The sequence below is a fragment of the Syngnathus floridae genome, chromosome 4, assembly GCF_059516105.1.
Source record: "Syngnathus floridae isolate MCC-2025c chromosome 4, RoL_Sflo_1.0, whole genome shotgun sequence".
Lineage (NCBI taxonomy): Eukaryota > Metazoa > Chordata > Actinopteri > Syngnathiformes > Syngnathidae > Syngnathus > Syngnathus floridae.
The window spans coordinates 13,649,531-13,672,662 of NC_142416.1; the positions used below are offsets into that span (position 1 = coordinate 13,649,531).

Sequence of the window (23,132 nt, forward strand, 5' to 3'; positions counted from 1 at the left end):
ATATTTTCAAACATTCCTTCACTTAGCCACTCCTCCCCCATATAGCGCTATTCTTTATGAATATCTTCTCTCTTTTTTTAAAAGAAATCTCACATACATGATTTTATTTCAGCTTCAACCGTATCGACATTCCGCCCTATGAGAGCTACGACAAACTATACGACAAGCTGCTGACCGCCATCGAGGAGACCTGCGGCTTTGCCGTGGAATGAGTTTGTGTGTGTGTGGGTGTGTTAATATGCGACTGTTCCAAGGACTCATCCATGCAGCATAACTGAGCATCCCACAGTCTTCCTCTTTCTTTCACGCTGCTATCCGCGTTCTTCCCATATCGTTCAGAGCGCCTCTTCCTTCTATGTTTCTTTACGTTGTAGCACGTTTGGGAGCGAGCAGGCGGACTTAGAGACCACCACCACGCTCCCACCGTTCATTTGAAAACTCCTTCTGGGTGTTTTTTTTTTGTTGTTGTTTTTTTAGCGCAGAACGAGAATCAGCGTTGCTCTGTGCACGTCACGCTCCTGCCACTTCTCGCCGCGACTTCTTCAGGTAGCCAATTCTTGCCCAAGCTCTCCATGTTCATGAAATCAGATATTGTAGTGGAGAGGCGCACTTTCATCCTACCTCAGTCCAAACTTGTGTGCGTGTTTGTGCGTGTGTTTGTGTGTGTGTTTGTGTGCGTGTGTGCACGTGTGTGTGCGTGTGCGCTTGTGTGTGTGTGTCTGTGCGTGCAAGAGGGATTCAGTTCATTCTCAAGCCCCTCATTGAAAAAAAAGTCCACTTTTAAAGGCAGCCCTAAAAAGGTAAAATATTGATTTTGGGTCTCGCTATAAATCTTGATTTTATTTTATTTTTTATTTTTATTTTTTGTCTCTCGGTTCAATCTTGTCAGTGCTGAGGAAACGGACTCTGGTGAAGAAGTTCTGCATGTGTGTGCATGTGTCCATATCCACGTTTGTATGAAAAGCTAAGGGGGGCTTTAAGTTTTTCTTCTCACGATACCTTACAGCGGAACCTCCAAGAATGAATTAGAATTTCAAGTTATCCATTCTTTTTTCCTAGGAGCCCATGTAGAGAAGAAAAAAAATCATGTCAAACTACGCAGCCTTTGAAAACAGTTAATGGAGTGGTAACACAAAGAACCGTGTCAATTTCATATTGTGGCACTTTTTTCCCCCGTTTTGGAGCTTCCACTGCTGGTCTTTAAAGCCGCTCAATATAAAGTGTTGAGCCTTTTTTTAATTTAATTTGTTTTGAGGATTTCATTCATCCATCCACATTTTGTATGGATGTGTTCTTCACCCTGGCCACCGTGCGCGCTCACTGTGACATGTTGCAAAGTGTGCACTGCTGCAGACAGACAAGATGTTTATTTTCACTCGTCACTGTCAAGCACTTTAGCAAGTGAGCAATGATGTCAGGAGTACTTCCGCCTCCCAACACCCAACATGAAAACAGGGTTTCCCAAACGAGAGACAAATGAAATCGGATGTTCCTCCCTCACACCCCGAAACACATCAACCTTGACACCCCCCCAAAAAAAAAAGTCTTTTCCAAGATGTGATGTGCGTGATTGCCAATTGATAAAATAGCTTCCAGCATTTTAATTGCCTAAGTGGGGGAACCCCTGTTTTGAAATGTATCATGTCTACTTTGCTATACTATATGTTACACATACAGACTAGAGGAACACATATCTCTATACATGGAGTGTGTGTATGTGTGTGTGTGTGTGTATATATATATATGTACAAATATATATGTACAAATATATGATTTGTTTTTGTTTGTGTTCCGTGCAAATGCAGCATGTCTGTTCCAGACCTCTTTGCATTCTCAGGTGAACGTGTTTTGAGGTTGTTGGTTTTTTTTGTCAATTGGAGCGTGGGTGGGATGTACATTATTTTTTAAATGAGGATGGCTTGATGCAAAATAAGACACACCTGACTTTTCAACAGTCATACATTCATAGGAATTTCGTTTGCTACTGGGGATGTTTCCACTAGAGGACAAAGTTTCGTGTTTTCTCAACAAGTCCGTTTTGCATAGCCACAACTATTTGTTTGGACTTGTGAATCCTTTTTCTTATTTCTTTACTGGCTGCAACCATGAAGAGCTTACAAATTGTTCTATGAACATTTACAGAGGATTTATTTGATGTTATATTTCACACATGTAAAAAATGCATAGCAAGTGTTATTTGCAGATGTCATGTATACATCTTGGACACTTCCCTTTATGTACCAAATACGAAATGGACTGATTTTGTAGACTGCATCCGTATATGCACACGCACACGTTTCCGCTTTGCCGCACATATGTTCGTCCATATCTCATCTGTGTCGCTTTGCCATATTTACTGGCTGACTCACTCATGCAAACAAACACTTCGGCGAGGTTGGAATTGTACCCAATAAAACCAACCATCCTTTTCAATAATTCTGCATCCAATTTTCCCAGGTTTTTGTATTTATTGTTACAGTAAATGTTGCGTTTTTCTCCACAGCTGCTCTGTTCTGTGAGCTTGTAACTGACAAATGGACAATAAAGTAAAATTATTAAAAGGATGGCGAGGGTGGGGGACAGGTAATTCTTGTACACCTGCAGAAAGCGAAGCAATAAAACACTGCTGTCTGGATGTGACAGCAATATGTTTTACAGACGTATGCGTATCACTCATTATTTCCATTTGTCAGTATTTTGAAATACCAATGATTTCACAGAGTGTGCTCTGTGTGTTTTCTGGTCCATAAACAGTCCAGATCAACTACTTCCTGGTCACTGTCACTGTTGTGTCATAGCGTGAGCAATGTGGGCATGACACCACTCAGGCAACGCTAAAAATTCAACCACCCGCAACAAAATGAAGGGCCAAACGTTGTTGTGTGCCTTCATATTAGATTTGACAAAAATGCAAAAGTGTATTAGTTTTTTCCCACTCCGATGTGTAGACACATTTGCTGTCCAGAGGGATAACTTTCAAATTGAACACCGCACTCGGGTGTGTAGCCAACATTTTTTTGCCAGCATCGGTTAAAGGGTACGTTAAAAAGGAGCTGTCCCTCTGTCGTTGGAGTGAAACAATTACTCTCGCCCCTTCAAGACCATGTGTCTCAGAGGGAATGCCAAGGCTTGCCAAAGAAGAGACAAGACAGTAGAGCATGCTGTCTGCAGACACAACTAAGACAATCTGCTTAGTGACCTCCTCGACCTTGGTTAGACAAGGTAAGACAAGTAAGGCAATACTATGTATAACTTGTACGTGCATGCTAGAAGCAAAGTAACATGCACATGCCTAGATTTAATTTAATGTTACTTTTCCTCTGTTGTCCAAACAATCTGCGATAATCAGGCATGTTTTTTGTTCCCAAACCAACTGTGTCTTATATCTGTTCTCTTTTTGTAGGGTTTGCTTCATATGATCAAGATGCACTTCTGGGCGTTGATTTGTACCAGCTCTATCATCTATGGCAAGTGCTTCATGTTCCTGAACTACCTCAGGGAGTCAATCAGCAAGACGTTGCTGACAGTTATGGAGTCCACCAGGTAACCCTCAACGGGATCATTTCATGGAGCAAATTTATGTAAATGCACATTTCTAGGTTCAGTGAGGAATTTTGGCAGCGTTAATTGTACACTGTTGCATGTCTGCTCACAAATTCTAATGGGCCTCTCATTGATGAAGACAAGTTAGTAGCTTGACGCCACAAAACACACACGTCATTATCTCTCGTATTGCCATGTAATGATTGTACAAGTTCAAGTTTGACATAACAGTCATTTTGAATTGTAATTGTTACATTTAAATCACTTTATTTCATACAATAACAATACAAACCTTCCACCAGTTATCTTTCCCTGGCAGTGTTGAAAAGATATTGTATTCTGAACTTGACACCACATCTCCTTCCCAATTTTAGTTTTTTAAAGGTTGTTGTCAATTGTGTTCTAGTGCACACACTTGGAGGTATATGTGTATTTGTGTAGATAGATGCAACAGTAGATGTGGTGAGAACTTTGCAACGTGAGGTTTATTGGTTCAAGTGCAGACTAGATCACCCACAACAGCATTAGTCTTGTTCATGTCATTTAAGGTGGTTCAGACATCATCGGAAGCTTCATAGAAGTTAATTTCCCTCCTAAATATGTACAAACCTTTAGTCACACTTAAGAATGCTACAGTTAGATAGAAATCCAATAGCTTTGGCTTCTCTTAAGACTTAATTGTTATTGTCTTATGGATTAGAACGCACCAATACCCAGTTAGTATTTACAAAAAAAAGGCCAGATTTAATTTAAAAAAATAAATAAACCACAGACAAGTTGAAGGAAGACTTAATTACACATGGTAAAAGGAAGTTAAAACCCAGTGTTCTGGTCATGTGGCATAAGAACAAACATTTGTACTGGCAACCAGCTACAACAGACTAAGATCACAGTGAAGGTACAGTTGGTTACAATTTGTCGGATTGCTTTCAGTTACTCAATTGTGGGTTCGTCTTGTACCCAATTAAGGTTTGCGGAAGCGCACTCTTCTTGTGCAAATCTGAGCAGTTACCAGGACGTTGCACCTCGGATTCATTCCTCTAGTTGAGACCCAGACGTGTCACGGTCAGTGCAGACTGCTTTTGTGGCAGTGAAATGAAGCCATGCACACTCGATTGCGTAACCTCTGGACCTCCAGATCCTGGAAGTGGTCGTCCTGGTCGTTCTGGATGATGATTTTCTGCAGCTCGCGGATCTCGCGCTCCATCTTGGAACGCAGCTCGCGCTTCATCTTGAGCAGCACCTGCAAAAAGGCACTGCTTCAACAAGGGGCAACCTGATAGTAGTGTTCTAAGAATATTTTTAACATGACTTTTTCTTTAAACCTTCTCTTGAGCTTTTTTACGAATCTTGATCTCTTGTTGCTCTTGTGCAAGTTTTTCAGCCAGAAGTGAAAACTGCAAACAGAGAAGGGTCAGGTGATTTAGAATATGAGAGCCAAATGATTAAGAACAGCTGTCCGTATGATGCAGTATTGGCTTCAAGGATAAAAGTGTGGCGTTCGTATCTTGAAGGCAAATATTTAATTCAGCCCTTGTTGCAGATCTCATACACTTGTGCAAGTGGTCCTACTTGATCTTTGTAGTAGCTCTCCATAGACTCTATGTGGTCCTGGTGTTGTTTCTGATACTCCAGCCGTTGCTCCGTAGCGAAGGCTCTCTGCTCCCTCAGACGAGCCTTCTGTACCTCCAAACCTTCCTCAAAGAGTTGCCGAAGCATCTACACAAACCAAACGACATGCCGGATGATCAGATCAGCTTGTTAGTGCTGAGAAATGGAATGCGTCACGCAACCACCTTCTCCTCGTTGATGCGAGCCTTCATGAGGCGAGCCCGGTGCTGGACGTGGTAGTCTTGGTAGTACTTCCTGGCTCGAGCGATCTGCTGCCGCTGTTCTCTCAGTCGGGTCTGGTTGCACTTCTGCTGCTTACTGTGCTCTTTAAAGTCCCTCTGGAGGATCGAGACCATAGCGAGTCACAGCCTGCTCTTTTTTTGGCTGTTTGGAACTCACTGGAAGAAATGTGAGTGAACCCACCAGACGTCTGCTGTGCTCCTGCTGTTTGTGTACCAACCCCACCAGCAAGTCATGCTTCCTCTGAGCTTCTTCCAACTGCCACACACGGGGAAGCGTCCATTACTCACTTGCGCTCCACCTTCAGGACCGCACCAGGTCAAGCACTAACCTCTCGGGAAAATCGACTGCACCGCTGCTTCTGGGGGAAGGCTTGGGCATGGAGTTGCTCTGCGTGTTGCTTCTGCTGCTGCCACATGAGGCCCAGCTCATGCGGGGAAATATGCAGGACCGGCAGCTCCTCCAGGAGCAAGGGGAGGAGCTCATTGTCCTTCACTTTGACTGAAAGGAGAAATTGCATGCCGAAACATCATGCTTTGCTCTGGGGGGACAATTTGATTGTTTGTGTTCTTACAAGCCCATTCATTCATATGTAAATGAAAGGAATGCATCTTACGAGGTGGCGTTTTCTTGGGGATTCGTAGCCGTGTCGATGTGCTTTGTTTGTGGACCTTGGGCTGGTACTTGCTTGTCGAAGGAAGCGTTCTGGGTGCCTTGGGGAAGTCATCGAGTAGGGCCTCTCTGTACTCTCGCTCCTGTGTACACGCAATCGAGTCTTGTTTGGCGACACCTCTGTGGTTGGTGACAAGCACAGCGACGACTTACAGCTTCGTGAGCTTTGTGTCGTTCCTTGTCCAGATTGGCTCGTTTTTTGCCTTCTAATCTCGCCAGTTCCGTCTCGTAGGCTTGGTTCACCACAGTCTGGTTAGACAAAGAACGTGAATTCCATAAATACCATCTGAACGTTGGAAGTCAACCACTATATATGGGATGGATAAAAATCTAAACAACCTTTCTGTGTTTAGTACGGCGCGGCGGCTCACTTTGCCACATCAGAGGACGGTTTGGGATGTTCGTTTGTTGGCTCAGGGCTTCGTGCTTGCCATCCTGCAAGCGCTCCAGCACGGAGTGATGTCGTGCTGGCGAGGAAAAGGATAAGGATCTCCTATGGGTGGATTTGGGTTCGAGTGTTCCTGAAATACCAATGAACTCTCGTGGATGTGCTCTGAGTGAGCGTAAATATAAATATATAGCTGAGAAAATGCATATTTTCATCACACCTGCATGTGGTCTGGAAGTCCTACGTTGCGTTACGAAGTCGTCACAAAGGTCAGACTCCTCTTCTGAATCTCCGACAGCTCCAGACTCTCCACTGGTGTCCATAAGTCGTTTTAGCATCTGCAGGAAATACAAAAATTTAAAAAAGAAAATATGATGCTTTTGAAGTGAAATGTTGAGCTCCAAGAAGGGGGCTTTACTTATATGGCACATTTCCGGCATTTTCAAATGAAAGGTCGAGAAAATCCGGGAAGAAAAAGTTTACAAACATGCACTTGAACCTGATCTCACCTGATCCAGCTCATCAATTCGATGGGTTAGTTTCTCAGAAATATGATGCAACTCTTTTTCCGCTCGCTTATTGCCCTTCCTTCGGCAAGAATGTGTCTCCTTGTCTTCTTCCTCCTCATCTTTTTCCAACCATCTGCTGCTCAGACAAAACAGTGAAGGCTTGAGCGAGACATCCTCTAAGCGAGGGCAACTATGCTTGCATGAAATAGTTTTACCCGAGGGCCTTGCTATTGTGGAGCCTCTCCGCCTGCAGTCTCGTCGTAGGACATGACTCTTCTTCCTCTTGCTCCTCTTCCGTGTCTGGTGGCGACGGAGAAGTGGCCGATGCCTCATCCTGCAGTGTGAGGATGAGCACATCTGGTTGCGTGTGGACTAAAACCCTCCTGGGGCCTCCCTTAGTGGGCTGAAAATATTGTACTTGGTGCTGAAACTTGTACAAAATGCCGGAAATATGGCATTTAGTTCAAATGTGACGACCTGCTTCTTTCCTACCTGGAGTGTCTCGAACGCAACGTTGGCTCTTTGCTGGCTTGTTGACTCACTTTCACTCAAGGCTGGAAAAGAGGCACAGAAGTGCCAGACTGTTAGTTTCAAGATGTAAGCGGGGACCAACTGTGTTTTGTTTTTCTCACCCACCCGGAGAGTGCAGTCCATTGCAGACAACTCCCTGGGCTTCAGCGCTAGAGGTCTGTCCCTGGAGAATGATGGAACATTTGAACATAGGACCAAAAAGAAGCACTGACTGAGGTCAAAAAGGTTACTAGGAAAGTGAGACCTCACAAAATCTAATATTTAAAAACAGAAGGTTTTAATACCTGAATGACAACATGGTTATGTTGCTCTTCGGCACCACCGGCGTCTTGCTCCATGGAGTGTGTGTCTGTGACGACGGGGTGGGGAGAATCACTCTGGGTGGGTGGCTGCAGTGCAATGGCGGCGTGCGGCCGTACACTCAAAGGTAGCTCCTGGTCCTCTGAGGGACTAGTGGCAGCGACTGCATCCGTGGTGGCGACTGCATCCATGGTTAACATCTGGACAGCTGGTTCTGTTGAGTCAGAAGGTAAAGAATAGATGCAGGGGGCAAAATTGCATGCAACTATTTCTGGCATAGCAACAGAAAAACTTCCTCCTAAAGAGGGGCCACCTTGTATTTTTTAATGCATATTTTTGCATCTTCACCTTGTTGATCTGCAAACGTGCGTGCTGAAACTCCAAGCCCGATGGCTTCGCCGGGTGAGCCGGGCTGCTCACTGTTGCCGGAGTGTTGGGAAGTCCTACTCGACTGCATAGTGGACCTGCATTGGAAGATATGTGATCATGCAAATTACTGGACATTTCAGTTGACTCACTTGACTGTTAGGAATACATGTGTTGTGGTTTAGAACTTAGGAACTTGTTTATAAACAGCCTCTAGTCCGTGGCAGTGCGGTTAACACAGAGCAACCCAGAAACATCCCGTCTTTAACAGGCAGTGCGAAAAGAGCTACAAAAATTTACTTACGTTCCATCATCAGAATATAAACGCACTTCCTCCATTTTTGTGTCTATCTGCTTGATGGCATTGCTGGTTGTTGGCACCTCGTTTTCACTGGGCGCTTCCTCTCGGAGACCACCATTTTGTGACCCTGATTTTGTAAAAAAAAGAAATTCCTTGTATTTTCTATCTGGGACATGACAATCATGAGGTGCAGAGAAAGTTACATAATGTGGTCTGTGGCGAAGTTCAAGCCACACTAACAAAGCACTGCTCAGTTCTGCCAAATGAGATGTTTCTTTGTTTTCCATAGCTGGTTTTAAAAATGATTTTCAGTTTATACAAAGAGAGACCACACATAATAACTGGTGTCAATATATTGAGAACAGTCAAAGTAAAGAGAGAGTATTGTTAGATGTGCCCACCGTCATTCTGTGAGTCCTCACTTATCGCCTCGCTGAGATATTCCAGGAGCCCGTCAAAGATATCCAAAAGGTTCTTGATTGACTCTTTGTCTCCCCTGATTACATTTTCTCCTGTTAGCAATATAAATATTACACATTTTGACTGTTATTCTAAACAGCTAAAAAAAAAAAAAACATGGTGCAATTCAAACAAAAAAAATTACGATGCCTGTGATATGCGAGAGACTAATCTGAAGATAATCCAGTGACAGCGAGTCAATCACACACTGAACATTATGGATGTCATCCTCTTGACTGCGTGGTGGTACAATATAATCTGAAAAGATTGAAAACAATCAAGCAAGTATAGAAACCATCAATAATTGTCATTTAATAATAGATGATTGTCAATCATTTATTTTTAAGTCTAAATGAATAAAAAATACACTTTATATTTGTTGTTTTGAATTACAACTACATTGTGTTTAGAACAATTGCAGACTGAACAGTCTCAATAAATGGATTTATGACTAACCCCAAAAATAAATTGTGGCCCTCCCTGTAAATATTGTATTTCAAAGTCTGCTTTATTGGCAATTTCTTCACATGCCAATACATACAAAGATCAAAATTTTGCATGAGAAAGTTGGAATGATGTAAAGGATTTCTCCAAACATAACTGAACTCCAGAATAGATGCTGCACCCGGGTTGCTGTCATCTTACCTGGAACCTTCTCTCTCAGGATGTTTTCATACAGACTAATAAACACATGGGCGTCACAGTCTGTGAGTTTAGTCAGCTTCTGTTGAATGCCACACTTGCCGAGCAGCTCATTTGCCACATCTAACCAATCTGTTAAAGGAAGAAAACATACACTGAGTTGCATAAGGCAATTTCTCACAGTATTGCAAGTTTTGAGGGCAATAAAAACAGCAGGTCACGTCGATATCTATCGATACCAAAGGCGAGTGTCGCAACTTTAACTCAACAACTCAACTAGCCAGCACTGCTAAAGTCACTTTGTTTCGCGCCGACTTCAAAGAATCTTACAATATATACTTTGTTGACCGATTTGGGGGGAATTTAATACAATATGAGATCATTCACTCGGCTGGAACGTACCAAAACAATAACAGAAATGGAGCGAAACAACAAAGTTAGCAATGGAAAGTTAGCGTTAGCTTACGTATAGTACGTCAACAGCGAGCGTTGCCTTCCGCTTTTACCTTTCTCTTCCTCCGGAGTGCCCATGAAACAGCTGTCGAAGAGAGGCAGATGTGGCTCAAAAACAAGGAAATTCCCGGGGAGATGTTTTTGGTGAAAGAACTGAAATCCAGAGCGGACACTACATCTACGTTAGTGTATTGGGAGAGTAGTTTTCAGCAGGAGAAAGAAACAACCGTCTTTCCTGACTTAAAATGTTACTGTTTTTGATTGGATGTTCTTGTTGCTAGTTTCCGGAAGTGTCGTTGATCTGTGACTACTGCCATCTGCTGGATACCTTTTGTCAGTGCAGGTATACGCTCGTGTAGGTCGTGCAGGTAAACTCTTTGGAGTTGGCATGTTCTCTCCGTTGCGTGTTTCTCTAGTATTCCGTTCATTTTGGCAACGTTTGAGGCCATCATTAAAAAAAAGAAGAAACCCATATCTAGAAATTGTCTTGAATTTCACTCATGTTGATTTAAAAAAATGAAATAAATTGTAACGTTTGTCTCGTTGACATTAAGTTGATGAAAATTGTGTATCTAGCCTTTAAGTCTTGCCAGTGAACCTAAATTTAGAGAATTCCGTTCTACAATTTGTTGCTGATTTGTACGCTTTATACAAAGTCATGATTGGGTTGCATCATTCTAAAGAATTAAATCATAAATTGTCCCAGTGTTTGGATCTTGGATTTAGCCTTCTTTGATGTTGGCATGTTCCCTCCATGCTTGCGTGTGTTTTCCTTAGCACTCCAGTTTCTTCTCACGTTCCAAAACATCCGTTCATTAGAGACAATTGTCCATGGTTGTTTGAATGTTTGTTGGTCTCCCCTGCGATTAACTGGTTACCAATCCAGGTACCTGGGGTACCCTGCCTTTCGCCCAAATTAGCTGGAATGTAGACTTGAGCTCATGTGCGACCTTAATGAAAATAAGCGCTTTAGAAGGTTAATAGACGGATGTCACATGGCACAAAAAAGTATTCTTTATTCAGCCCAGTGGTTTCTCCACAAACGCTCAATGTTTGTAATATGAAACACAAGCAGATCAGACCATTTTAAAATTATCAAAGCACTGCAACGTATATATATATATATATATATATATATATATATATATATATATATATATATATATATATATATATATATATAGGAAATTAAATTGTTTCAGAGTTAGTTGTATCTACTAACAGTTGCATCACACCTTCTTTTCACAGATCCAAAAATGTTGTTCATCACATTCGACATCATTCCAGTTGTTTATATCGTCATTGTACCGTATTTGTACACATTCTTCTTTTTTGCCTTCATATTTATTGGGTTCATTTGGAGCCCAGAAGCTGTAACACAAGAAAACACACACAGTTTTCATTTTCATTCTAACCCCCGCCTTATTTCTCTCTCTTTGTCTCTGTCTCTATCTCTCGCTGTCTTGTCTATCTCTCTCTTACTCACTCTCTCTTGCTCTCTCTCTTCTGCTCTCTCACTCGCTCTATCTATCTATCTATCTATCTATCTATCTATCTATCTATCTATCTATCTATCTATCTATCTATCTATCTATCTATCTATCTATCTATCTATCTATCTATCTATCTATCTATCTATCTATCTATCTATCTATCTATCTACCTATCTACCTACCTACCTACCTACCTACCTGCCTGTCTGTCTGTCTCTCTGTCTCTCTGTCTGTCTGTCTGTCTAAATCTCTAAATCTTTCTATGAATCTATCTATCTATGAATTATGTATCTCTATCGCAGTGGTTCTTAACCTGGGTTCAATTGAACCCTCGGGGTTCGGTGGGTCGGCGGTCTCAGGGGTTCGGCAGAGCCACCACCGCGACGGTCCGAACACACCAGATTTATCATGCAAATTTGTGATACCGCGTATCTGAACTGGTCTCGCAAAGTCACACTGATTTGCAGGTGTGTAATTTGTTGTGAGTTCATGCATTGTGTTGATTTTGAACAAGGTGACGTTCATGTAAGATTCATTTTGTGCACCAGTAAAAAAATCGTAATGTCTTGAATTTGAAAGAAATAATTTTATTTTTCACTAAAGGGAGGTTCGGTGAATGCACATATAAAATTGGTGGGGTTCGATACCTCCAACAAGGTTAAGAACCACTGTTCTATCTCCACACACGCACGCACACGCGTGTGCACGAGTCAGATTTAGTCATGAAGCGCAAACATATTTTCAAGCAATGATGTCGCGTGCGTGTGCATAAAAAAGTGTGAACCTTGTTTTCAGCTGAGACCCGTTGACCCAATGCCACGTGCCCCCGTGATCTTTCAGCCCGATCCACACCATATTGTTGAATTTTCTGAGAAACTCCTTGTTAAGAGACAACGCAACACATCATGCTCTCTTTGAGATTCAACTCCAAGAAATAGTGAAAATAATAGGAGTCACACAAGAACCAGAGCTACCTGCTCTTCCCTGCTGTCGACAACCACCAGGTCTGCATGTCTCCTAAAGCAGTCGACTTGACTGCTGAGCCACGTTCCCCTCGTGGAAGAGACGTAATACAAACTGGAGGGAAAATATACCCACCCTTGTTGTCCATATTTATCTGCTCAACATTTTTTAACACACACAAACAAATAAGTAGATAGTAATTAATTCAAATTTCTGTCAATAAAACCAGTCAGATCGGAATTAATCATTCATAATAGCAATGATTATACGTTCCCAGTTATCCTTACCAATAGTATCGATTTTTCTTTTCAGTTCTTTGTCGAGAGTGGAGTTCGCACACGCAGCAAATTTGTCTATTTCACTGACAGAATACACTGAAAGGGAAATGAGCCAGTGGATATAAAAAGTCTTCACATGCCTGTTCGTATATATCAGGTTTTTTTAGCTGTGTTTTTTTTACACTTATTCATTTGTACACTTTTTCCAAATGACATATCAAGGCTACATGCATATACGTATAACACCACAAAAAAAAAGAGAAGAAGAATTGAAACTCACGAGAAGTAAGACGTAGTGAAATGTTGAGAGCAGCTTGGAGGACACACAACAGTCCGAGGCTCACAGCGACTAGTCTGTACACGTTTCTGCCTATGAGACGACAACATCCAAATTAAAAAGATATATTTGTAGGAATTTTTTTATTTTGAAATGTATTTCATTTATTGCTGAGCAGCTGAAATTGTATCCATTTAGACAATTCTAAATTACAGAAGCTTTTGTGACGACCAATCGATTATCAAAATATTAATTGATTAATTTGATTATTGATCATTTGTCGCTTAAACCTTCATTCTGAAGGATCCAACCACCGTTATTGTACACTTTCTGACAAACTTTCTTCTGAAAATGTTCACATGAATCTAATAGCATGGACATAAAGGTGGAAAAATAAACCGATTAATATGGCTTAAAAATTCTTATATTCACCTGTCTCTGCCTCTGTCCCTTCTTTGCTTGAAGCTTGAGGCATGTTCAAGTAGTCCATCTGCAGTGAAGCTTCCGAACGATGAAGTCTCACCATGTTGCGGCCGCAAGAGTTACAATAACGATGGAAGTTAGTGTCACGGTCGTGTGAAAACCAATTCTGTGATTCTGCCTTTTCATTTCTTTCTGTCAGCTGTCAGCTGGCAAGGTTGTTGTTCTCCTTTTATCAGCATGTGATGGGATTATGAAATTCTTGAAGTGGATGTCCATGACAGAAAAAGAGAGTGAGAAATGTGCTTACGCCATTCTTAGTTCCCCTTTTTACTCATATCATTGATAAATAGTGTCAGTTACCTCGCACTCCAGAATTGACACATTGTCGACTGTCACTGAGCTGAAAGGTGAATGCATTATTCCTGTGGAGATGGCACATCAGATGTCCAGTGAGGATACAAATCGAAAAGGTAATCTCGTCCTCATCATACCTGAGAATACTTGAGAATAATATCTGGATTTAAGTTTTCTGTAAAGTCATAGACTTCATATTCCTGCTGGAGCTTACTGTTTCTATATATATTATAGAATTTATAACGGTGAAAATATTCATTTATACTTTAGGAATCAAGCACTTGCATCTCTCCAAGTACTTACACCCTGCAAAATATTTAGTTCATTTAGCCCCGAGTCTTTGACACTATATATGCATCCATTTAGCACAACAAAGAATGTGTCATGTATTTCTCCTAATCATCGGCCTTGGATGTGTCCTTCAAGCCACGCTCAATGTTTCTCTACGCCTTGCCTGTAAGTAGACTGCTCATACTATTGTTTTTGAATGTACATGTTTAAACTTCTGCTGTATCAAGAAAGTAACGTCAAAAAGTGCTGTGAATAGACGCAATGGAAAATCCAGTTTGACGTTCCAAGAATTGTACATTTTGGAGAACCAAAATTGTCGAGAAAATATCCTTTAAAAGTCAAAACCTGAGTTCAAACCATCGTCACAAAATTGAACATTGCCTACTGACTTCAGCTCAGTGAACATGGAAAGGATTTCAGGAAAAAAGTTGATTTAATCCTGACCTAGAGGTGGAAATTCAAACATTCTTGTGTAATAGTTTTTTATAGTACACCATAAATGTCCTGAACATTACAGAAAGGTCTGACCAGCAACTCAGAAACTCAGAACTACGAGGCAGAAATGACCAAATTCTCCCAAATTGTAAAATTAAAGCAGTGTCAAGGAATGAATAATGTTCAACGTAAGAGGTCCCACTATTCATCTGATTTTGTGATAATGATCCATTCATACTTTTTTCCTTCAGTGCCCTCACTATTTTGTTTGGAGTGCAATCTAACTTGCCCAACCAGTCCACAGCCCGTGATGACGAGTTATGCGGATTTTGGCAGAAACCCAAGACGGTGCATCAGATTACAAGAAAGACTCAATGCTTTAACAAGAGAAAGAGACGAGCTTCGAAACAGCGTCTCTCAATTGAGAAACTGGCTCCAGAGATGTAAATAGTGCAATACGTCACTTTTCCGGTGAGGTGGTTTTAGTCTTTTTTCCACCTCCTTCCAATCGCTGTCTTTCTGATTGCACCATCCTCAGGCTACTAAACATGCTTTTTTGGGTTGGAAAATGTTATTGATGTGCGTGTTTTATTTTTATTTTTGTCATTGTTGGTTTTTGTGGTTGGTATTAAGTTTTTGGACCTTAACACTCATGTACTCAAAATGAATTCTCCTCAATTTCTCATTTTTGTTGTCTGTCTATTAAAAATTGTTCTTGCATAATCCCTCTAATTTGTTGAAAGACATAGTGAACAAGAAAATTCTTCAATTCTAATAGATAAATTAAATTAAAATCAAATACTGAAATTTCTGGACTACAAATCACTACTTTTTGCACAACCTTTGAACTTTCTGGTTTATAGTCCAATGCAGGTTATCTATTATTATTTTTATGATTTAGATGATATTGTAAGAAGATTTGTTTTGATAATACATTTAATTTTAATCACCTGCGACTTATAGTATTATATGTATATGAACAAAACAGAATTTTCCCCTAATTTTAGCTGGTGTGGCTTCTATTCAGGTGCGTCTTATAGTCTGGAAATTACAGTAAATAGATTAATTACTTTAATTACGACTTCAAGTCAGCTACCATAATGTAAAAACATGCAGAAGCGCTGATCTGGTTCTTCGCTAAATTCTGATCTTCCCTCTTCAAGGCATCACAGCTAGCCGAAAACAGACCTCAGAAGAGGTCAAAAAACATTATGGTGGAAATAAATGAAATTGGGTCTTTTGTGGTGCGGTAGACGATAATGACAAAGGGCTTGTATGCTGAATGCCAGATGGTTCATTGTCCTTGGAAGGACACAGGGCAGAGTTTGGACATTTATGTCAAAGATGACAATCACAGGAAAGCACAGGAATTAAAGAATCAAGAACACAGCAGTGTCTTGAATGAGAAAGATGTTTGTTTCCAATTTATACTTTGTCATGAGATCTTCCCGTAAATTCCTTCTGTCATATGTTGTGCAAGTTTCTGCGTTTCCAAAAATATCTCTTTTTCTCACAGTGAAGAAATATGGGACGACCATATAAGGACAGGAATCAGAGAAGTGGATAAATGCAATCACACCGGTTAGTCAATACTTTATGGCGTCATTGTTGGGTGAAGTGGCAGACTCCAAGAAACAGTTAAATTATATTCTGTATTGCGAAAACTGTGCTCATCCATTTAGTCAAATTTGCATATATTCAGTAAAATGCTTTTCTCTTATTACCTTATTTTGCATTATCAACAACTAGAAAGAAAGTTGCAAGAAAGTACTATTAATTGTAAAAATCAGTGTCGGTGCGGTGGGGCTCTGGTTAGCACGTCCACCTCACAGTTCAAAGGGTGTGATTCCACTTCCGGCCCTCCCTGTGTGGAGTTTGCATGTTCTCCCCGTGCCTGTGTAGGTTTTCTCCGGGCACCTCGTTTCCTTCCACATCCCCAAAACATGTATGGTAGGCCGATTGAGCGCTCCAAAATTGCCCCTAGGTGTGAATGTGAGTGCGGATGGTTGATTGTCTCTGTGTGCCCTGCGATTGGCTGGCAACCGGTTCAGGGTGTCCCCCGCCTACTGCCCGATGATTGCTGGGACTGGCACCAGCACACCAGCGACCCCTGTGCGGACAAGCGGTGCAGAAAATGGATGGATGGATGGATGGATGGATGGATGGATGGATGGATGGATGGATGGATGGATGGATGGATGGATGGATGGATGGATGGATGGATGGATGGATAAGAATAAGTTTGTACTGACTTTTTTTTATTTATTTACAACTAGTGCGTAATTTAGCTACGTCTCGAGAAAGACATATCACTTTTTCTACTTTGTCAAAGTGTACGGAGTTTTGCTACTTTTGTGTAAAGAGATAAAAACAAAACAAATGTGAAAAGCAGGGGGGATATGACGTTATCACCGCATTCTGTGGCGTCATTTCCGTCCTTTCAGTTAGCCGAGCTGTGTGTGGTTAGCCGGTCTTGTTAATCCATTAAACATATTTGTCTTAGGTTCGCCTTTATTTTCAGTCTACTCTGCTGCAGAATGCCAGGGTTTTCAGACAGAGACCGTGGCCGTGATAGAGGGTAAGTCACCCGCTGTTTTTTTTTTTTGTAGTTTGCTTTGTTCCGTTTACAAATGGCTGCTAACGTCAAACGCCGCCTTTGCTACATTGCTGCGAGAGAAGCCTCGGTTTTAATTCCTCCCTCCATCCTTTTTCTGGACCGCACATCCACACAATCGATTTAATTTATTTCTGCGTTAAAGTGAACATACTGTCACGTACTACAACCCCCTCGATTGGTTTTAGATTTAAGCTGGCTAACTGCGGGCCGGGCCGTGTGATTATTAAGTGCCCTTATAGGCACGAACACTAGGAGGAGAAATATGAACAGCCTTAACGTGACATGGGTTTATGACGCAGCGACTTCCCGTCTTGACAAAACACATAGACTTGATTGCTTCGTTATCTCTTCTATGGTCTGCAGAATTGTGATTGCGTTGTCGCCCCTCAATGTCACTTCATGCATGCTTTGAATGCACACAACGCATAAGTGTTCAGATACTAAAAACTCCCTTGGACAGCTTCCATTTAAATGTACTACATTTCTTCAACCAGATAAAACATTCTACTTCCTCATATAAATGGTGTCTTCTCTAGATATGGTGGGGGACCTCCTCGTTTTGGAGGCGGCGGTGGAGGTGGCAGGGGTGGACCTCCCCCGTTAAAGTTTGGAAACCCTGGTGACAGACTAAGAAAGAGACACTGGAACCTTGATGAGCTTCCAAAGTTTCAAAAGAACTTTTACCAGGAACACCCTGATGTCACCCGAAGGCTGCTTGTAAGCATTTATTGTTGTTGTTTACATTTCCACATGTGGTTTAACATGAAGTAACACTTCCCCCCTGTGCTCGTGTGGGCAGTCATCATTGGTTACGTGTGATTCCTTTCCTCTTATTTCAGCCAGAAGTTGAGCAGTACAGAATAAGCAGAGAAGTGACAGTCAAAGGAAGAGAATGCCCCAAACCAATTTTAAGGTTCAATGAAGCTGCATTTCCAAGTGAGTTGAAATGATTTTTCCAAGAAAATGTAAGCGTGAATCAAAAGGCAGAAGTTTGCAATGCTGACAAGTGGAACAAAAGTGTTGCATAACGTCCGTTTCCTTTTAACTTGCCTATCCTGTTTTGTAGACTATGTCATGGATGTGATCATAAAACAAAACTGGATTGAACCAACCCCTATTCAAGCTCAGGGGTGGCCAGTTGCTCTCAGTGGCAAAGATATGGTTGGGATTGCTCAAACTGGCTCTGGGAAAACTCTTGCAGTACGTATTAAAACATAAGTATGATGTTTTTAGAGGTTTTTCAAAGATACTGAAGGACACTTAAATGCAAGTGGTTGTTTTTTTTTTTTGCTGGTAATTAAGCTTTTGATGCGTTTACAATTTACAACAGAAGGCTTGGTGAGCTCAGAGAAACTAATATGTACTCACCCTGTTATTCTTCAGTACCTTCTACCTGCTATTGTGCACATCCAACATCAACCCTTCCTGGAGCATGGTGATGGACCTATTGTAAGTAAACCATCCTTTAAATGTGTATTACTTATTATCTAATTTTTTATGATATATATTTTTACAAAAGCTGAAATTGGCTTGAACTAAATGTGTTTAAATGTGCATTATAAATATACCTTATTGGAATTGGTTTGGTAATATGCACACTCGGAGTGCTACAAAGATCAGTCAAATGTAACTCAACGTGGTATCAAGAAACAACGGCCGTAGCTATGCTCGAGGATGCAAATGATGATGTTTTTGTGAAGAAGTCAATTTGTATGAGCTCATGGTTGACTGAAATGGAGATGACGGCACCTACAACAAAAATGCATATGGCACTTGGGAGTTTCTGGAACTAAACAAAGATTTAAAAAAATATATATATATATTTTAAGTATTTGTTTGGGTTTGCATGGTTAGGAAATGCACCGTCAAATAGACAAGTTCTATTTTTGTTTGAACTCTTAACTGTATTGATGAATGCACATTTTTAAGCAAACTAATGCTTTTTTGCAGTGCTTGGTGTTGGCGCCTACACGTGAGCTGGCCCAGCAGGTGCAACAAGTCGCTGCTGAATATGGCAGGGCCTCCCGTCTCAAGAGCACCTGCATCTATGGGGGTGCACCCAAAGGACCGCAAATTCGGGATCTCGAGAGAGGTACGCTGCTTTGGACTGTTATCTCTCCGTCAGGAGTTTTTGGGGGGTCCAGGGGACCGCCCCGTACAAGGGAGACGTGTAAATAATAATGTGTAAATTGTGGTTTTATTCAAGGAGTTGAGATTTGTATCGCTACCCCGGGTCGTCTCATTGATTTCCTGGAGTGCGGCAAAACAAATTTGCAGCGTTGCACCTACCTCGTGCTCGATGAGGCCGACCGCATGCTCGACATGGGTTTTGAGCCTCAGATCCGCAAGATTGTCGACCAAATACGGGTGAGGTCATATCCTATCACTCTGAAGTTTGGATGCCTTGTGACTCGAAGTAAAAATTATTGTAAGGCAAAAGAAACTGAGTGTCGCCCGTCTCCTTACCAGCCTGACCGTCAGACCCTGATGTGGAGTGCCACATGGCCCAAAGAAGTTCAGCAGCTTGCTGAGGACTTTCTGAAAGATTATGTACAAATCAACATTGGAGCACTTCAGCTCAGCGCCAACCATAACATCCTGCAAATAGTTGACGTGTGCAATGACATGGAGAAGGAGGACAAGTAAGATGCTTTGGAGAGGAAAGTTAAGTAACTCAAAATGATTTCATACTGGTAGTTAAAAACAAGCTGTCATCTTGTCTCCAGACTGCTTCGGTTGCTGGAGGAGATAATGAGTGAAAAGGAAAACAAGACAATTATCTTTGTGGAGACCAAAAGACGCTGTGACGAGATCACCAGGAGCATGAGAAGAGATGGGTGAGTTTTACCCCAATGTCATTTTATTTCACTCAGTTAATGATGTCATGTCTGATTTAAAAACCAATTCACTACAACGATGCATATGTGGGCCGACATTGTGAAAGAGTCGGAAGTCAAAAATCGCATTTGGTGAAAGGTACAATGAAGTTGGTCATAATCTTAAAATATAGGAAACAATCGCTCATTCCTCTTTGTTATTGTCGTGGATATCTGCATAGATATTGCTTTGAAGCTCGATCGGCTGTTTGTCATACAGAGTTTGTTTCACACAGGTGGCCAGCAATGGGAATCCATGGAGACAAGAGCCAACAGGAGAGAGACTGGGTCCTTAATGGTAAGAACAAAATGAGCTCACCGTTTCCACTGCATGGTACCTACTGGGCACAACACAGATCTCGCTCGCTAAATTTGCAAAACTAGATCATCATTTCACTCGGTGGTCGTGCAGCTTCATCATTGCATGCACAAGCCGGTTCTATGCAGTGGAAAAGCAACTATGACATATATGTTTTTCTTTAATTCCATTGCACTTTGCCTCTTTTAGAGTTCCGATACGGCAAAGCACCGATCCTCATCGCAACAGACGTGGCCTCCCGCGGTTTAGGTCAGTTTGCAATTAAGCGGCACCGTTTTTTCCTGTTATGTAATTTAAAGAAAGTGTTTTTGCTTTCTTTAACTTCTCTATGCATTTTCTGAGTTTTTCTCACCTTAAGGTGGAGTCTTTGTGGCAGGCACTAGGCATGACAGTCCCAGGCCTGGAGAGGGAGAAGGATGACATATTGGAAGTGCTCAACTGGCTTGCCACCCAGTGGGCCTTAGAGAGGTGAAAGCTCTTGTGTGCCAGTGATTTTTTTTCTCAAAAGGCTCTGTGGCTAAGCCTTTGCCTCCGACATGTTGAAATACACACACATCTGTTCTCTGTCCGTGGATTTCGCCCGACAACTGCCAACCAGCTGTTTCCGACTCAAACCGTTACCGCCCCCAAAAAGTGCTTGCTGCATGTCGCTGTGTTTGAAAGCGCTGTACGGTATTGAGATTTGGGACGATTGTTATCGGCGACGCGCAGGTGCTTGTCGCAGCTCTCGGTTCTCGCTTGTTCCCGTCAAAGTGCTGGATTCCTTGAAATGGAGAAAGCGGTTTAAGAACTTGTATTAGTCTCTGAAAATTGATGAGACCTGGCACATGTGCATAGGGGTTAGTGAGGAGAAAGAGTGAGCGACAGCTCAAACCAAAGTTCCTCCCTCGCCTGTATTCTAGAAGTCATGTCGAGACCTGCCAATGAGAGACATTTTCTCAAGTGAACACTGGCTTCTTGGGACATCTTGCCTTGATGACACAGATGAAGGGATGTGGGATTTGTTTTTGCTAGGGGGGGCTCCCGCAAGGCTTACTGTTTTTGATGGGGCCCCTGTCAATTGAATAGCTGATCTATTTGGTCTTGGCAAGACGTGCAGTGTGGCTTCTTTTGAGGGTGTACTGGGAAAAAACGACCTGCAAAAATGAATAATATTGGCATATGAGGAGGCCCCCAGTGCATATCCTGGCCCAACTGCGTAGAAGAAGCTCCCGAATGTCACTTGACAACATGTGGGGGATTTGGCTGCATTGGGAAAGGACTAGTGAATGCATACTCCTTATATGGTAAGCCTTTAAGCATTTGTATTCTCCCTTGGTAACCAACGAGGGAGTGAAAAGTCTTTTTTGGATCATTTGGACCATGGTAAGCAATGGGAGTGTGCATCGTTTCTCTCTTCCCACAGTAGTATTCCCATGGAGTAGATGTCAAATGATGCTGCTCTAACCCATTCCCTCCACAGCCTCTGCAGCACCTTCCACCTCAGCCTTCACAGTTGCTAATTGTTTGCTCTGGTCTGGCTGTTGTGGTGTGCAAAATCCCCGTGTGGCCCCCATGTTTCGTTTTGCCACACTGCAACACTTCTCACAGATGTGGAGGATGTGAAATTTGTCATCAATTATGACTACCCTAACTCCTCCGAGGATTATATCCACCGCATTGGACGCACAGCCCGGAGTCAAAAAACGGGCACAGCCTACACCTTCTTCACCCCCAACAACATGAAACAGGCAAGTGACCTGATCTCTGTGCTACGCGAGGCAAACCAGGCCATTAACCCCAAGCTCATCCAAATGGCAGAGGACAGAGGAGGTACGAGAACCTCTCAAATTGAATGGTGACAATTGAGTGACGCGAGATGTGACAAGCAGTATGTCTTTGTTTTCATTCCATTTAGGTCGCGGAAGGGGGGGGCGAGGTGGCTTCAGAGATGACCGTCGAGATAGGTATTCTGGAGGTGGGCGGCGTGAGAACTTTGGTGGTGGTGGCGGCGGCGGCTACAGGGACAGGGACAATGATAGAGGGTTTGGAAATGGGCCAAGGGGTGGCTTTGGGGGTAAGGTGCAAAATGGGGGCAGCTATGGAGGTAACTCTAGCGGTAGTTATGTCAACCATTATGGCAACAGCAATGGCCAAGGTAATTTTGGTGGTCCTTCCAATCAGTCAGGAGCCTTTGGGAACCAAAGCTTCCAGGGCCAGGGCCCACCTCAGTTTGGGGGCATGCAGAGACCGGGCCAGAACGGCATGAACCACCCCTTTCCTTACGTCGCTCATCCCCCACCACCGCCACAGGCTCAACAGCCACCACCTCCAATGTTGCCCTACCCTATGCCACCACCCTTTCCACAGTAGTCGCCATACAAGATATTGAAACCCCTTGTTTTTTCTTTGTTTAGTCGACAATTCACACGCTGATCGCATTTGAAGTTGTTATAATTACGGTATTCTATATGTTTAACTTTGTTTTTTGCTTACTGCAGGTTTTGAGATTAATTGAGTGATACCAGAGCGTCTCCTTCGGTGCAACGGTCATGTGCTGTACTTTTTCTTGGTTTTGTGTTACCGTACATTCCTTAGTTATTTAACTAGGTGATGCGTTGTATTGCGTTGGTGTTATGAATTAGTGAAAGTGATGTGATCAATATTAAAATGGTGCAATGTCCCTTTTTTAAATAAAAATAAGAAAAGGGGAGATTTGTCTCTTTATGGGGAAATTTAATTTGGGTTATATGTACCATAAGTGGGTTATATATATCATAAGTGGGTTAGACTATGGCAAAGTAAATATAAA

At 42.1% G+C, this 23,132-nt stretch overlaps 4 protein-coding genes and 1 long non-coding RNA gene across 9 annotated transcripts in view; 3 read left to right on the forward strand and 2 right to left on the reverse strand.

The window, feature by feature from the left end:
- The window catches only part of LOC148399270 (E3 ubiquitin-protein ligase SMURF2-like), a 34,724-nt gene extending 32,065 nt beyond the window's left edge, over positions 1-2,659 (forward strand). For all 3 annotated transcript variants that reach the window (XM_088373346.1, XM_088373347.1, XM_088373348.1), the window contains one exon: positions 113-2,659. In XM_088373346.1, coding sequence (XP_088229472.1) covers positions 113-212 — 100 coding nt within the window. In that variant the 3' untranslated portion in view covers positions 213-2,659. The remainder of the gene's footprint in view (positions 1-112) is intronic.
- Positions 2,660-4,010: 1,351 nt separating this feature from the next.
- LOC148399271 (centrosomal protein of 95 kDa-like) lies at positions 4,011-10,309 on the reverse strand. Of its 3 annotated transcripts, none has more exons than XM_088373344.1 (21): positions 10,069-10,309; positions 9,566-9,694; positions 9,071-9,178; positions 8,863-8,973; positions 8,465-8,588; positions 8,143-8,258; positions 7,779-8,008; positions 7,600-7,657; positions 7,456-7,517; positions 7,179-7,366; positions 6,964-7,099; positions 6,675-6,792; positions 6,406-6,533; positions 6,220-6,315; positions 6,011-6,149; positions 5,726-5,895; positions 5,578-5,652; positions 5,340-5,492; positions 5,116-5,262; positions 4,869-4,940; positions 4,011-4,786 (listed from the first exon to the last, which is right to left on the reverse strand). In XM_088373344.1, exons 1-21 carry the CDS (start codon positions 10,091-10,093, stop codon positions 4,610-4,612), a joined length of 2,562 nt encoding a protein of 853 aa, XP_088229470.1. In that variant the 5' UTR covers positions 10,094-10,309; the 3' UTR covers positions 4,011-4,609. The 3 variants fall into 3 exon arrangements, with proteins under 3 accessions (XP_088229470.1, XP_088229469.1, XP_088229471.1); XM_088373343.1 differs by having other exon boundaries at positions 6,406-6,587; XM_088373345.1 differs by having other exon boundaries at positions 6,406-6,587; positions 7,179-7,297; positions 10,069-10,308.
- Positions 10,310-11,017: 708 nt separating this feature from the next.
- On the reverse strand, positions 11,018-13,692 carry LOC148399272 (CD209 antigen-like protein C). Its single transcript, XM_088374751.1, has 6 exons — positions 13,459-13,692; positions 13,030-13,119; positions 12,759-12,845; positions 12,483-12,625; positions 12,293-12,387; positions 11,018-11,386 (listed from the first exon to the last, which is right to left on the reverse strand). Exons 1-6 carry the CDS (start codon positions 13,550-13,552, stop codon positions 11,245-11,247), a joined length of 651 nt encoding a protein of 216 aa, XP_088230877.1. The 5' UTR covers positions 13,553-13,692; the 3' UTR covers positions 11,018-11,244.
- A 75-nt stretch (positions 13,693-13,767) lies between these two features.
- Positions 13,768-15,252, forward strand: LOC148399273 (uncharacterized). The gene is made up of 3 exons (XR_015858217.1): positions 13,768-13,919; positions 14,170-14,259; positions 14,781-15,252. It is a non-coding gene; the product is annotated as an uncharacterized LOC148399273 (long non-coding RNA).
- Positions 15,253-16,937: 1,685 nt separating this feature from the next.
- LOC148399274 (putative ATP-dependent RNA helicase DDX5) lies at positions 16,938-23,033 on the forward strand. The gene is made up of 13 exons (XM_088373291.1): positions 16,938-17,107; positions 17,683-17,863; positions 17,986-18,082; positions 18,213-18,346; positions 18,530-18,595; positions 19,097-19,238; positions 19,353-19,513; positions 19,616-19,788; positions 19,873-19,983; positions 20,259-20,320; positions 20,531-20,590; positions 21,932-22,153; positions 22,239-23,033. Exons 1-13 carry the CDS (start codon positions 17,067-17,069, stop codon positions 22,691-22,693), a joined length of 1,905 nt encoding a protein of 634 aa, XP_088229417.1. The 5' UTR covers positions 16,938-17,066; the 3' UTR covers positions 22,694-23,033.
- Positions 23,034-23,132: the final 99 nt, after the last annotated feature.

Bases quoted from the DNA above. Each gene is read 5' to 3' on its own strand.
- LOC148399271 (XM_088373343.1), bottom strand. From the start codon at position 10,093: ATGGGCACTCCGGAGGAAGAGAAAG. The intron at 8,259-8,464 runs GTAAGTAAATTT...CTTCCAATGCAG, and splicing joins TTATATTCTGATGATGGAAC to GTCCACTATGCAGTCGAGTA. The intron at 7,658-7,778 runs GTATTAAAACCT...ATCATTCTCCAG, and splicing joins ATAACCATGTTGTCATTCAG to GGACAGACCTCTAGCGCTGA.
- LOC148399272 (XM_088374751.1), bottom strand. From the start codon at position 13,552: ATGGTGAGACTTCATCGTTCGGAAGCTTCACTGCAGATGGACTACTTG. The intron at 13,120-13,458 runs GTGAATATAAGA...GTCGTCTCATAG, and splicing joins AGGGACAGAGGCAGAGACAG to GCAGAAACGTGTACAGACTA. The intron at 12,626-12,758 runs GTAAGGATAACT...AATGTTGAGCAG, and splicing joins AAGAAAAATCGATACTATTG to ATAAATATGGACAACAAGGG.
- LOC148399274 (XM_088373291.1), top strand. From the start codon at position 17,067: ATGCCAGGGTTTTCAGACAGAGACCGTGGCCGTGATAGAGG. The intron at 17,108-17,682 runs GTAAGTCACCCG...TGTCTTCTCTAG, and splicing joins GACCGTGGCCGTGATAGAGG to ATATGGTGGGGGACCTCCTC. The intron at 22,154-22,238 runs GTACGAGAACCT...CATTCCATTTAG, and splicing joins AATGGCAGAGGACAGAGGAG to GTCGCGGAAGGGGGGGGCGA.